At 47.1% G+C, this 15,743-nt stretch overlaps 1 protein-coding gene across 1 annotated transcript; it reads left to right on the forward strand.

Moving 5' to 3' along the window:
• The first annotated feature begins 671 nt into the window (after positions 1–671).
• Positions 672–2,669, forward strand: RGS9BP (regulator of G protein signaling 9 binding protein). The gene has a single exon (XM_055237117.2). The coding sequence runs from the start codon at positions 749–751 to the stop codon at positions 1,454–1,456; it is 708 nt and encodes a 235-aa protein (XP_055093092.1). The 5' UTR covers positions 672–748; the 3' UTR covers positions 1,457–2,669.
• The last annotated feature ends 13,074 nt before the right edge of the window (positions 2,670–15,743 follow it).

A 15,743-nucleotide genomic window follows, 5' to 3' on the forward strand; every position in this document is an offset into this window, starting at 1 on the left:
GGGCACGGAGGTGCCCAGTCCTGCGGGGCACCCCACGTCCTGTCGCCGACAGGGTCCGGGAGTCAGTATAGCTGGGTTCTAGTCCCATCACTGGCAAAAACTCCGCGGGAGCCTGGCCCGATTTTTCCCTGGGCCTTAATTTCCCCATCCGTAAAACAGAACGGGTTGGATCTCCCGAGCGCTAACATTCCAGAACTCGGATGGGGTGAAGGGGAGGGAGGGAGGGATGGGCGACCCACACGTGACCTCCCCGCGTGGAGCCCCGCCTACCACTGATCCAGGAGGTGGCAGCTCTGGCCGGGACGGGCGCGGTGGGCGGGTCCTAGGAAACCCTACCCGGCCGCCCTTGGCAGCGCCCAAGGCGGAGCGCGCGGCTCCGCAGCCTGCTCGCCCCGGAGTTGGCACCCACGGAGGATGGGGACCGCACCCTCAGCTTCGCAGGGAGCCACCGTGGAGGCCAGGGCGGCGCAGAGACACGGCGTGTGACTCGGAGTGCGCCTGGGGAGGATGGACGAGGGAGCGGGGGACCGCTAACGGGGCTCCCTCTCCGCGCCCCGTCGGTAGAAGCGCACGTCGAGGGTCCCGGGCGGGCTCCGTGGACGTTGGCGGCAGCGCCGAGCGAGTCACGGACCATGAGGAGCGTTCGTGCCGCGCGGCCCAAGGCCGGGATGGGGGCTAGCCACGTCCTGCCGCGCTGAGGGGGAGGCTAACGGGCGCGGGCTGCCGGGCCCAGCCGGAGCGCACCGCGATGGCGAGGGAGGAGTGCAAAGCGCTGCTGGACGGGCTCAACAAGACGACTGCGTGCTACCACCACCTGGTGCTGACCGTCGGCGGCTCGGCGGACTCGCAGAACCTGCGGCAGGAGCTGCAAAAGACGCGCCAGAAGGCTCAGGAGCTGGCGGTGTCCACCTGCGCCCGGCTGACTGCCGTGCTGCGCGACCGGGGCCTGGCCGCCGACGAGCGCGCCGAGTTCGAGCGGCTCTGGGTGGCCTTCTCGGGCTGTCTGGACCTGCTGGAAGCGGACATGCGACGCGCGCTGGAGCTGGGCGCTGCGTTCCCGCTGCACGCGCCGCTGCGGCCGCTGGTGCGCACAGGTGTGGCTGGTGCCTCCTCCGGCGTGGCGGCGCGCGCGCTGAGCACCCGCAGCCTGCGGCTCGAGGCGGAGGGCGACTTCGACGTCGCGGACCTGCGGGAGCTGGAGCGCGAGGTCCTTCAGGTGGGCGAGATGATCGACAACATGGAGATGAAGGTCAACGTGCCCCGCTGGACCGTGCAAGCCCGGCAGGCGGCGGGCGCCGAGCTCCTGCCCACGGTCAGCGCCGGCCCTTCGTCGGTGGTGTCCGTGGAGGAGCGCGGGGGGGGTTGCGACCCCAGGAAGGCCCTGGCCGCCATCCTTTTCGGCGCTGTGCTGCTGGCGGCTGTGGCCCTAGCCGTGTGCGTGGCGAAGCTGAGTTGACGGACATCCGACGGCCGCCTGCTGCAGCCGCTCCCTCCCTGGAGAAAAGACTCGGGATGGGTATGGGGTCTGGCCTGCGCAAGGGGAGTGGTCCTAAAACCCCGTGTGTGCATGGGTACACGCGCGTTTCCAGTGCACATCCGCCTGGGCAGGACACGGTTTCCTCTTGCCGGCCCTGGAGGAGTTAACTTTGCGCCGGCCGTCAGGGCATTACCGCTAACGTCTGCAGGAGCTTTATTCCCTATTAATAGAAAACCGTCACAGTGACCCCAGATCCCTCCGAGTTAATGAGTTAACACATGTGCTGTTGGGGCGTCTTTACAGGGAGTCCGAGTTCGGTGCCCACCCCTGCCAGCGTCGCCCCCTCTCCGCGTGGGACAGTTTGAAAAGGTGGGTGGGGTAGAGTGAAGTTTGGAGAGGGGCGCTGTTTGGTTCTATGTGGTTGGTCTGTTTCCTGGACAAGAAAAATTGCAGTCAAATGTCAGCAGCTTTTATTACCTTCATCTTTCAGGGCCTAAATTTAGGAGAGTGTCCTGAGAGCAGTTCATACAAAGGGCTTTCTCTAAGACGCGCTACAGCCCTTCCTAACAGAGTTTATCCATTCGTCCCCAAGAGCAGCTAGAAGAGATTTGAGGTCATGACCTCCCACTGCCACTCAGGGGCTGACCCTGTTTAGGAAACCAAAGGGGGTGGATTGAACCCACTCTCACGGACTTGGATCCAGTGCGCACACTTGCCTGCGGAAAAGGGCTCTCCCCAGCCACCCAGAGATGGGGGTAAGAGGAAGAGCGGAGGCTTGGGGCAGGGCCACCTGGTGTTTAAACGGCACTTTCTCCTTCTCTGGGGCTTATTTTTGTTCAGAACTAGACCAGAGTGTTTGAACCTCCTTTGCAGGAGGGCTGGGAATCCTCTTTAGAGCACTTAATCCTATTTATCCCCTGGAATGTGCGTGCTGGCCAGTAGGAGGGCTGGCTTTGGCAGCTCCCTGACCCCCACGCTACCCGCCCCTCCGGGGTAATGTGGCATTACTGGCCCACAGAGGTTTTGAGCCAATCAGCTCTGAGACTGGGTTAGAATGTAACAGCTTTAACTTGGGATTTAAGAAGCTTTTTAAGAAGCTTTTAAAAAGTAATAATCCTGTGAAAGAAAAATGACGTAACCACAGCGTGTACTATGAAAGCTGTTATTTTAATAAAGAATGCTGGGCCATGAACTCCTGCCTGCCAATGAGTCAAACATAATATCTTTACATAGATACTTAGATTACTAAATATACATTGCATCTACTTCTGAAGTTGATAGTCTTCCCCCCCCCACTTTTTTCTTTTTTGAGTCAGGGTCTCCCTCTGTCACCCAGGCTGGAGTGCAATGGTGTGATTGTGGCTCACTGCAGCCTCCACATCTTGGGCTCAAGCTATCCTCCTACCTCAGCCTCCTGAGTAGCTGGAACTACAGGTGTGTGCCACCACACCTGTCTAATGTTTTTTAAGACAGTTAATTTATTTATTTTTATTTTTCTTTAGAGATAGGATCTTGCAGTGTCGCCCAGGCTGGAGTGCAGTGGCACAATCAGCAAACCACAGCCTTGAATTCCTGGGCTCAAGCTCTCCTCCCACCTCACCCTCCCAAGTAGCTTGGACTAAAGGTGTGCACCACTGCACTCAACTAATTTTTTGTAGAGACAGAGTCGGGCTATGTTGCCCAGGCTGGTCTCAAACTCCTGGCCTCAAGTGGTCCTCCCACCTAGGCCTCCCAAAGTACTGGGACTACAGGCATAAGCTACCATGCTCAGTCTAAAATCAATATTCTTTATTTTTTTCTATAATTTCACTGCAAAATAAAATCTGTATGCTTGAGTAGCCACACAGGTGTAAATGACAGAATGTTAAGTGGCCTTTAATTCTTTTGATCAACAAGTAAGAAAATGCTTGGTCCTTGGTCCCAGGATGACATCTGCCTGAGCAGTGCTGCCAAATCCTGCCTGTGGTCCAGAGAGAGCTCTGTCCCATTCTTGGGTAAGTTAGGCTGTAAAAACAGATGCATTTAACTTTCTTTTCTTTCTTTTTTTTTTTTTTTTTTTGAGGTGGAATGTCACTGTTGTTGCCCAGGCTGGAGTGCAATGGCGTGATCTGGGCTCACTGCAACCTTTGCCTCCTGGGTTCACGCAATTCTCCTGCCTCAGCCTCCTGAGTAGCTGGGATTACAGGCGACTGCCACCATGCCCGGCTAATTTTTGTATTTTTGGTACAGATGGGGTTTCACTATGTTGGCCAGGCTGGTCTTGAACTCCTGAACTCAGGTGATCTGCCCTGAGAGAGACTTTGGCTGAAAACTGACAAGGATTTTTTTTTAATTCTTTTTTACCCCAGAAGTGAGAACGGGGGTGACCAGGGGAAAGGAATTGGCCATTTTTCACATGGGCAGCTTGGAGGACCAAGGGGCAGAGGTGGTAGCAGAAGGGGTGCTGTCAGGACACCTAGACTTAAGAGTCACTCTCTCCCCAACCCCCCACTACTCCTCAGGAGGACTAAGAGATTCTAGCAGCTCAGATAGGGCAAATGTGGGATCTGTGTTTGTGTCTGTGATCATGCTTTTAAAAGACCCACAAGGTCGTAAGCTGATTAAACGTTTTGCAATTACTTTTTTTTCTTTCTTTCTTTCTTTCTTTCTTTCTTTCTTTCTTTCTTTCTTTCTTTCTTTCTTTCTTTCTTTTTCTTTCTTTCTTTCTTTCTTTCTTTTTTCCTTTTTTTTGAAGATACTGGGTCTCTCTCTGTTACCGAGGCTAGAGTACAGTGGCACAATCATAGCTCACTGAAGCCTCAAACTCTTGGGCTTGAGAGATCCTCCTGTTTCAGCCTCCTGTCTGGGACTACAGGCATGCACCATCACACCCTGCAAATTTTTAAAATATTTTTATTTTTTAGTTCTTGTACAAATGGAGCCTTCACTATGTTGCCCAGGCTGGTCTCAAACTCCTGGGCTCAAGCAGTCCTCCCACTTCAGCCTCCCAAAACCCTGAGATTTATAGGCGTGAACCACCATGCTTAGCTGACGATTACTAATAACAATAACCTCTTGCTTCACCCAGTGTGGGCGAATCTGAATAGGGGCCACTTCAAATTCTTTTGCGCCTGGTTGCCCAGAGTGCCTTCGAAAATGACACAGAACGTTTTTAAGCCACTCCTCCCACATATGGAGTCTCTTGTTACCTTCCCCAGAGTCTCATCTCTCTCTGGCAAGAGAAGGCTGGGACATTTCATAACCCTGTGTTGGAAAATATACTTAGGCCAGCACAGTGGCTGAAGCCTGTAATCTCAGCACTTTGTGAAGCTGAGGCAGGTGGATCACCTGAGGCCAGGAGTTCCAGACCAGCCTGGCCAACATAGCAAAACCCGATCTCTACTAAAAAATATAAAAATTAGCCGGGCATGGTGGCACATGCCTGTAGTCCCAGCTACTCAGGAGGTTAAGGCAAGAGAGTCGCTTGAATGCGGGAGGTGGAGGTTGCAATGAGCAAGATTGTGCCACTGCACTCCAGCCTGGGCAACAGAGCAAGACTCTGTCTCAAAAAAAAAAAAGAAAAAGTGTATCTAAAAATGAAGTCCTAAAGTTATTCTACTGTTTCTAAGACTGGGAACCTCTGTTCTTATCAAGGTATTTTGGGTTATGAATTTTTTTTTAAAAAATGGTTTAGCAGAACCTATTGTTAAAACAACCCATCAGATGTGTGTTTCACTGAGGGCAGTGGGAAAAACAAGGTTTTTCTTTTTTTTTTTTTTTTTTGAGACAGGATCTCAATCTGTCACCCAGGCTGGAGTGCAGTGGTACAATTGTAGCTCATTGCAACTTTAAACTCCTGGGCCCAAGCGATCCTCCTTCCTCAGCCTCCTGAATTGCTAGGACTACAGGCTTGCACCACCATGCCTGGCAGGATAAACAATTTTTGTTGTTGTCACTCTTTCCACCCACTTGACTTATCTTTGGGTATTTAATATGTGGATCAGATGTATACTTGATTCTGAAGGTCTTCTGCTCACTGAAATTAGTGATAAAATGTTGCAAAAAAAAAAGCTGAATTACAATAAATATACTCACCCTGTTGGACCTATTAATGTAAACAGCTCTTTGAGTTTGAAAATTTTAAATGTTAGGGGTATTTGGTATTATTTGGAGTTATGACATTGCCTAATAGAACTTCTGCTATACGACAAGCAAAATCACTTTCTGCCTTGTGCAATAGGCTGCTCTCTAACTAGTATCTCTGCTCTCATTTACATATAATGCAAGAGATTGCTTTCTAATAGAAGCCTGATTAAATTGAGATGTTTGATGCATAAGTCATTAATTTTCTGTGAACATTTAGTATGACCTTAAACCATGATACAAGTGTAGGAAAAAAAAAATTCAAACTGTGTTAGCTGACACTGAAAAGACAAAAACTTGGAATGTCAAGGCTTTTATCATGGGAACTTTGATTTCAGAAGAATGTGATCTGGGCTTTTGTTATTAGTAAAAATAATATTAGTAGGAGAAAAAAATGCCTGGCAAATTATTTTTATGTGTTCTAAGAACATATGCTTTTTTTCTTTCTCTTTTCTTTCTTTTTTTTTTTTTTTTTTGAGACAAGGTCTGGCTCTATCTCCAGGCTGGAGTGCAGTGGCACAACCTTGAGTCACTGCAGCCTCCACTTCCTGGGCTCAAGCGATCCTCCTGCCTCAACCTCCCAAGTAGCTGGGATTACAGGCTCCCAGCTAATTTTTTTTTTTTTTTTTTTTGTAGAGATGGGGTTTCACCATGTTGCCCAGGCTTGTCTTGAACATCTGAGCTCAAGCAATCCACTAGCTTCGGCCTCCCAAAGTGCTGGGATAACCAGCAGGAGCCACCACTCCCAGCTGCTTTTTTTTTTTTTTTTTTTTTTTGAGACAGAGTCTTGCTCTGTCACCCAGGCTGGAATACAGTGGCAAGATCATGACTCGGTGCAGCCTTGAATTCCTGGGCTCTAGTGATTCTTCCACTTTAATCTCTCGAGTAGCTGGCACTACAGGTGCATGCCACCACACCCAGCTAATTTATTTTAAAAATTTTGTGTAGATACGGGGTTTCTCTATGTTGCCCAGGCTATCTTGAACTCCTGGGTTCAAGTGATCCTGCCAGCTCTGTCTCCCAAAGTGCTGGGATTACAGGCATGAGCTATTGTGCCCAAGCTAAGAATGTGTGCTTTTAAATCCCACAAGGAAAAAAATATTTTTGGTAAATAAAATTAAAGCATAAATATCATGATTTACCTGACGTTTACCGTAAGCAACATAAAAGATACGTGATACTGAATGACTAAAAAGTAGTTTTAGTTAAAGAGAGTTCTAGTTTCCGTGAGGACTCTGACAATGCTGCATTTTATTTTACTTTTTAATGTGCACATTGGTACATGTTTAACTACTCTACTCCTTTTCAAAATGTACTTCTCTGTTCTGCAATGAATGCTTTTTAAGGGTGCAAGCCCCAGGGCGTGAAATGAATGTGGTAGAACCGGCCTCTATATTTCTTTTGGGTGTGTCTCCTCCTGCAAGGCTTGGCCAGCTGCGATGGGCAGAGGACACTGCCTCTCTCTCCAAGTACCTCAATAAGTCATTGACCTACTTGTGCCTCATGTCTCTCATTTGCAAAATGAGGGTCCTACCTGATTAACTCAAAGATTCCCCTTCTAGAGCTTAAAACATTGAACAAAATGCAGTTAAACAAGAAAAGGCTATGTTTGTTGGTTTTGTTTTGTCTTTTTTGGTGTAGTTGGTTGGTTTTTGTGTATAATGGAATGGAATCATATCATTTGCTGGTTATTGTCTAATATTAGTTTCAAAAACTAATAAAGATACTTTAAAACTTCAAATTAATTTTCAAAATCAGAATTAACTAAGCATATCATGCTTTCAGTGCACATCAGAATTAGTGGATGGGCTTAAAAGCAAATGTGTGTAAATGCTACTTATTGGTAGTATTTAAATTAGATTAGGAATTTAAATTCAGGCTCTAAGTTGGAGTCTAAGAAAGCCCACTGATTATTAAAACCGTCTGTTTTACCCAGCAATCCAGGCCACCTGAACATTGGAGTCTGGGAAACAGTAGATAGGAAGCTCTGTCATTTGTCTTGGAGGCTGGGAGAATCCTATCCCATAAGTAGTTTGGTAGCCTCAGAACTGCATGAGCTGCTTTACCACTGGGAAACACGAGTACAGCCTAGCTTGATTTTGTATGTGGCATCAGATCTAAGGTGGATGGAATTCAGGACTTCCTGTCTACTCTTTGATTTTGTTTTATTTTTAGAAATTTTTTATTTTGTTTTATTCATTCATTCATTCATCTTCAGAGACGTGGTCTGCCTCTGTTGCCCAGGATGGGGTGCATGGTGTGATCATAGGTCACTGCAGTGTTGAGCTCCCAGGCTCAAGCAATCCTCCTGCCTCAGCCTCCTTAGTAGCTGGGACTATAGGCGCATGCCCTAACACGCCTGGCTTTGTCTACTTTTTGAATGATGTCTCAAACTAGAAGGTCTATTAATTTAAAAAATTAAGGATAGCATGCCATAATTAAAAATAATAACAGTGGGAAAAGGCACCTTCCAATGATTCAGACATCAACTTGTGATTTAAAAAAATGAAAAATAAATAATAGGAAAAAAGGGAAAAAAATTAAATAAAAATAAAATTTAAAAAAAAAAAAAACAGGGCCTTGCTAGGTAGTCCAAGCTGGTCTCGAACTCCTGGCCTCACGTGATCCTCCACCATGACCTCTCAAAGTGCTGGGATTACAGGTATGAGCCACTGTGCCCAGCCTTAACTTGTGATTTTTTTTTTTTTTTTTTTTTTGAGACAGAGTCTAACACTGTCACCCAGGCTGGAGTGCAGTAGTGAAATCGTGGCTCACTGCAACCTCCACCTCCTGGGTTCAAGGATGAGCCACCACACCCAGCCTCTTTTTTTTTCCTTTGAGATGGAGTTTCATTCTTGTTTCCCAGGCTGGAGCGCAATGGCGTGATCTCGGCTCACTGCAATCTCTGCCTCCCGAGTTCCAGCAATTCTCCTGCCTCAACTTCCCAAGTAGCTGGGATTACAGGCACCTGCCACCAGGCCCAGCTAATTTTTTTGTGTTTTTAGTAGAGATGGAGTTTCACCATGTTGGCCAGGCTGGTCTCAAGCTCCTGACCTCAGGTTATCCATCCGCCTCAGCCTCCCAGAGTGTTGGGATTACAGGCGTGAGCCACTGCACCTGGTCTTTTAAAAAAATATATATTCTTAATTTTTGATATTTGAGTGGGAGTGAACATCCTGATCAATGTATTTACCCTTCACAGATTTCATTACATAAGAAGATGTTCAGGATTATAAATCTCCAAGTGCTTTTCTGCAATGTGATTTTTTTTTTCTGAGACAGTCTCACTCCCGTTGCCCACACTGAAGTGCGGTGGCACAGTCAGGCCTTACTACAGCCTCTACTTCCTGGGCTTAGGTGATCCTCCTACTTCAACCTCCTAAGTAGCTGGGACTACACATGTGGTGCCACCATGCCCAGCTAATTTTTGTATTTCTAGTAGAGACAGGGTCTCACTATGTTGCCCAGGCTGTTCTCAAACTCCTGGGCTCAAGCAATCTGCCTGCCTGCTTCAGCCTCCCAAAGTGCTGGGATGACAGGTGTGAGCCACCCTGCTCAGCCCACAATATGATTGTACTCAGACTTTAATGCAGGATGCAATCCAAGAAGATAGGTCTCCATATCAAAGATCTTTGGCTATGGTCAACACAGATCAAAGTCATATTTCAAATATTGTTTTTTTCTCGCTATTAGGAACTGACCAAAGGTCATGTTTCAGTCTTCTCTCCATGAGGACAAGATGAATAATATCTGGAAAGATGTTTTTCTCACTTATAAAAAATAGAAGATTCTGGATGTTTTTATTGCAGTACCATGAGATCTTGGGCGTATATACTTGTTCTTTGGTGTTTGAGATTTTTTTTTTTTTTTTTTGAGACAGAGCCTTGCTCTGTCACCCAGGCTGGAGTGCAGAGGTGCGATCTCAGCTCACTACAGCCTCCACCTCCCGGGTTTAAGCAATTCCCATGCCTAAGCCTCCGGAGTAGCTGGGATTACAGGTGCATGCCACCACGCCTGGATAATTTTTGTATTTGCTAGAGATGGGATTTCACCGTGTTGGCCAGGCTGGTCTCAAACTCCTGATCTCAAGTGATCCGCCTGCTTTGGCCCCCCAAAGTGCTGGGATTACAGATGTGAACCACCGCACTGGCCTGAGAATTTAAAAATTTTAAGGCTTATAAGACCAATGTAAATAAGCCAAATAAGAGTTCCTGTTGTCAAAAGGATTTAAAGAGTACTTCTGGCCGGGTGCAGTGGCTCACGCCTGTAATTCCCAGCACGTTGGGAGGCTGAGGCGGGCAGATCACTTGAGGTCAGCAGTTTGAGACCAGCCTGGCCAACATAGTGAAACCCCATCTCTACTAAAGATACAAAAATAAGCCGGGCGTGGTGGCATGCGTCTATAATTCCAGCTACTTGAGAGGCTGAGGCAGGAGAATCACTTGAAGCCAGGAGACAGAGGTTACAGTGAGCCGAGATCACACCACATCACAGAGTGAGACTCTGTTTCAAAAATACATATATTTAAAGAGTACTTTTAATATGCTAGTACCAGAAAGCAAAGTTGAGTGTCCCCTGCTTGTATGTATGTATTAGGCATATGGAAACATCTACAAGGAAGTAAAGAAATAAAAATATTATTAATATATATTAATATTTAATAAAGTGGTAGGATTATGAATGGTGTTTTTCAGTATTTTTCCTGAATAAGATTATATTGTTTTTACAATAAAATTTTGAATAATTTTGTCATCTAGAAAATATTATTCTGTTGTTTAAATTGGAACCCCAGCTACTTGGGAGGCTGAGGCAGGAGAATCACTTGAACCTGGGAGGCAGAGCTTGCAGTGAGTTGAGATCATGCCACTGCACTCCAGCCTGGGCGACAGAGCAAAACTCCATCTCAAAAACAAACAAAACAAAAGTAAATACAGGCCAGTTGTGGTGGCTCACACCTATAATCCCAGCACTTTGGGAGGCTGAGGCAGATGGATCACCTGAGGTCAGGAGTTTGAGATCAGCCTGGCCAACACAGTGAAACCCCATCTCTACTAAAAATACAAAAATTAACCCGGTATGGTGGTACACGCCTGTAGTCCCACCTACTAGGGAGGCACAAGAATCACTTGAACCAGGGAGGCGGAGGTTGCAGTGAGCTGAGATTGCACCACTGCACTCCAGCCTGAGCGACAGAGTGAGACTCTGTCTAAAAAAAAAATAAAAGTAAATACAGTTAAATTCACTCTAAAGGTGTGCAATAATGTACCAATAATGTAAACACTACTACAGCCAAGAAGATATAGAACATTTCCATCATCCCTAAAAAGCTCCCCCGTGTCACTTTGTAGTTCTCATCCAAAACACCATGGGATATCAGTTTGTAAAGGTCTCTCTCTTCAAAGAGGGAAAGGGCAGGTTGGGTTTTATGCATCCCAGGGTCTGTATTACACAAGAAAGTCATATTCAGCAGGTTTTGGGGGAAAGCTGTACATATTTATGGGGGCGGGGGGTTGACCACGTGTGCAATGGGTAAACATATAGGTAACATACATCCTCCATGTTTATTTTGGAGCAAGATTGTGTCAGGTGTTTGAACCAGAGCAACTCCATCTTGTATAGGGGCTGGACAAAATGAGCCTGAGACTGGTACGAGAGTTAAGAAGAATTTACTTAGGCAGATAGTGAGGGCACGTAAGTCCTCCGTAAAGTTTTCCCTTCTAAGGAGCAGCCTGTAAAATCCAGCTGCAGACATAGATCCGACAGTTGTGCCACTCCTGTTGAAGATGGCGGCTCCATCTTCCCTTCTCTTTGTCGGCCACGTGTACTGTAAGAAGTAGACAAGATGACACCAATCAAATGGAAAGCCCATTTGCATGATAAGATTAGGGTGGGGTGACCAGCCTTCCCCAAGATCATGCCACTGCACTCCAGCCTGGGGTGACAGAGTGAGAGACCCTGTCTCAAAAAAAAAAAAAAAAAAAAAATGCCAGGCACAGTGCCTGAGGCCTGTAATCCCAGCACTTTGGGAGGCCAACACGGGTGGATCACATGAGGTCAGGACTTCAAGACCAGCCTGGCCAAGATGGTGAAACCCCGTCTCTACTAGAAATACAAAAATTAGCCAGATGTGGTGGCAGGTGCCTGTAATCCTAGCTACTTGGGAGTCTGAGGCAGGAGAATCGCTTGAACCCAGGAGGCGGAGGTTGCAGTGAGCCAAGATCATGCCACTGCACTCTATCCTGGGCAACAGAAACAAGACTCCTCAAAAAAATAAAATAAAAATAAAGGCTCATGTTGCTGCGTTGGCTCATGTCTGTAATTCCAGCACTTTGCAAGGCCGAGGCAAGTGGATTGGTTGAGCCCAGGAGTTCAACACCAGCCTGGGCAACAAAGCAAAACCTTATCTCTACAAAACATACAAAAATTAGCCCATTGTGGTGCTGTAGTCCCAGCCACTCAGGAGGCTGAAGTGGGAGGACCACTTGAGCCTGGGGGTGTCTAGACTCTGGTCTGCTGTGATAGCATCACTGCATCTGGGCCACAGAGTGAGACCCTGTCTCAAAAAAAAAAAAAAATGAATAACCACCTAAAAATAACTTCTCAGAATGATTTTAAAGAAGGTTTTTTTTCTTTTATCTTTTTCTTTTTTTTTTTTTTTGAGACGTAGTCTAAGTCTGTCACCCAGGATGGAGTACAGTGGCATGATCTTGGCTCACTGCAACCTCTGCCGCCTGGGTTCAAGCAATTCTTCTGCATCACCATACCAAGCTAATTTTTGTATTTTTAGTAGAGATGGGGTTTCACCGTTGACCAGGCTGGGCTCAAACTCCTGACCTCAGGCAATCCACCCATCTTGGCCTCCCAAAGTGCTGGGATTGCCAGGTGTGAGCCACTGTGCCCAGCCTGAAGCGTAACTTTTGAGGCTAAGTCATAAAAGGCATCATGGCTTCTTCCTCTCTCATAGATCATTCTTTCTGGGAGAAGTTTACCTACCAAGTCCGGAAGACATTGACGGAAAGATCCATGCGGTAAGGAACTAGGCTCCCTGCCAACAGCCATGTGAGTGAGCCATTGAGGAAGTGGATCTCCCAGTGCTGGACAAGCCCTGGCTGACATGCTGATCACAACCTCATGTGAGATACTAAGTTAGGATCACCACATGGAGGTGGTCCCTAATCCCTGATCAACAGAAATGGTGGGATAATCAATGTCCATTGTTTTTTGTTTATTTTTCTTGTTTTTTGTTTTGTTTTGCTTTTGATTTTGAGACAGAGTCTTGCTCTCTCACCCAGGCTGCAGTGCAGTAGCACTATCTCAGCTCACTGCAACCTCCGCCTTCTGGATTCAAGCAATTCTCCTGCCTCACCCTCCCGAGTAGCTGGGATTACAGGCGCCAGCCACCACACTCAGCTAATTTTTTTTTTTTTTTTTTTTTTTAAGTAGAGAAGGGGTCTCACCACGTTAGCCAGGCTGGTCTGAAACTCCTGACCTCAGGAGATCTGCCCACCTCGGCCTCCCAAAGTGCTGGGATTACAGGTGTGAGCCACTGTGCCCCACCTTTTGTTTTTCTTTCGAGGCAGTCTTGCTCTGTCACCCAGGTCGCAGTGCAGTGGCGTGATCATGGCTCACTGCAGCCTCCAACTCCTGGGCCCAAGCGATCCTCCCATCTCAGCCTCTTGAGTAGCTGGGACCACAGGCATGTGATACCACACCCAGCTAATTTTCTTTCTTTTTTTTTTTTTTTTTTTTTTTTTTGAGACAGAGTCTTACTCTGTCACCCAGGCTGGAGTGCAGTGGCGCAATCTCGGCTGACTGCAAGCTTTGCATCCCGGGTTCTCACCATTCTCCTGCCTCAGCCTCCCAAGTAGCTGGGACTACAGGAGCGGACCACCACGCCCGGCTAATTTTTTTGTATTTTTAGTAGAGATGGGGTTTCACCGTGTTAGCCAGGACGGTCTCGATCTCCTGACCTGTGATCCGCTCGCCTCGGCCTCCCAAGGTGCTGGGATTACAGGCGTGAGCCACCGCGCCTGGCCACTAATTTTCTTTTAAGAGGCGGGGTCTCGCTGTGTTTCCCAGGCTGGTCTTGAATTCCTGGCCTCAAGTTATCCTCCCGCCTCGCCCTCCCAAAGTGTTAGGGTTACAGACATTACCCACAATGCCTGGACAATAAGTGTTTATTGATTTAAGCCACCAAGTCTTTGACTAATTTGTTAACAGCATTAGGTAAATAACATATCCACAAATTAATTTGTCCTGTGAGCAGAGCACTTTAGATATGAATATGATATCTGTATCTCTTTGAATGCTCATGGATAGTTGTTTGCTTCTGTACTGTTTCTTGGCTACAGTTCAGATAACTGAGTTTATATGACATGATCTCTGGATCCATAAACTGTAATTGTGTCATCTCAGAGCCCCAAGTAAGACAGTCATGGCAGTGTGCACATTTTGGACACCGTTCTGTGTTGGTTAAGGTCCAGTTTCTGCCAGGTGTGGTGGCTCACACCTGTAATCCCAGCACTTTGGGAGGTTGAGGTAGGCAGATCACTTGAGGTCAGGAGTTCGAGACCAGCCTCACCAACATGATGAAACCTTGTCTCTACTAAAAATACAAAAATTAGTCAGGCGTGGTAGCACGCGCCTGCAATCCCAGCTACTCCAGAGGCTGAGGCAGGAGAATTGCTTGAACCCGAGAGACAGATATTGCAGTAAGCCGACATCGCACCACTGCACTCCAGCCTGGTGAGAGAGCCAGACTCCCTCTCAAAAAAATAAAATAAAATAAAATAAAAGGTTCAGTTTCTCTTGTTTTGCTATGCACCCAGGACCAGGACTTGGTCATCTCACTCGTGAGTAACCAGCTTCTGTGAAAACCAGCTGATGTTGAAACACACACATTCACCCACAAAGGCATGGTGTTATTTTATAGCAAAGGGAGTAGTATGTTCTTAAGACCCTTAATCCCTCCATAAATGGTTAGTCATCTGTAAAATAGTGATAACTGTTTCCACTTCATGGGGTTTTGTAAGAATTACACAACTGGCCGGGCGCGGTGGCTCATGCTTGTAATCCCAGCACTTTGGGAGGCCGAGGCGGGTGGATCATGAGGTCAGGAGATCGAGACCACGGTGAAACCCCGTCTCTACTAAAAATACAAAAAATTAGCCGGGCGTGGTGGTGGGCGCCTGTAGTCCCAGCTACTCAGAGAGACTGAGGCAGGAGAATGGCGTGAACCCGGGAGGCGGAGCTTGCAGTGAGCCGAGATCGCACCACCGCACTCCAGCCTGGGCGACAGAGCGAGACTCCGTCTCAAAAAAAAAAAAGAATTACACAACTGATACTATACTTACAAAGTTCCTAGTGCCTCACACACAGTGTACTCAGTAACTACTAATATTATTATCCCCTAGGATTATTATTACTCCTAGTATTGAAGACATGTTACTTTAATCACCTGAATGCCTTATTTCCTTTCTCTTCCTTGCTCTGTATTTTTATTTTATTTATTTTTTTGAGACAGAGTCTCGCTCTGTCACCCATGCTGGAATGCAGTGGCACGATCTTGGCTCACTGCAACCTCCGCCCAGATTCAAGTGATTCTCCTGCCTCAACCTCCTGAATAGCTGCAACTATAGCCGCGGGCCACCACACTCAACTAATTTTTGTACTTTTAGTAGAGACGGGGTTTTGTCATGTTGGCCACGCTGGTCTCAAAGTCCTGGCCTCAGGTGATCCGACCACCTTGGCCTCCCAAAGTGCTGGGATTACAGGTGTAAGCCACAGTGCCCGGCCAGAGACCAGGTCTCTTCAAACAAACAAAAACCCTAAATATTGACAATATCATCTGTGGATTCTACCCAGGAAATAACCCACATTAAAATGATGGTTTGTGAGGGTTGGCAGGGGTATAGTGTATTCATCCAAAAACATAACAAATGTGTGATCCAATTATAATAGCAATTATGGGAGAAGCTGTCGCTGACTGATAAGGAGTTATAAAAGAGAAGACTCAAATTTACACAGGCTTTTCAAAAGATCATAATCCTCCTATTGGAGGTGGGAGTCTTCTAGTCACTAAAAAGGTGGAGAGAAATCTCCATGTGGAGGCCCAGATTAAACATCTCCCATCAAAGTGGAACTC

Source organism: Symphalangus syndactylus, chromosome 13, assembly GCF_028878055.3.
Source record: "Symphalangus syndactylus isolate Jambi chromosome 13, NHGRI_mSymSyn1-v2.1_pri, whole genome shotgun sequence".
NCBI classification, from domain to species: domain Eukaryota; kingdom Metazoa; phylum Chordata; class Mammalia; order Primates; family Hylobatidae; genus Symphalangus; species Symphalangus syndactylus.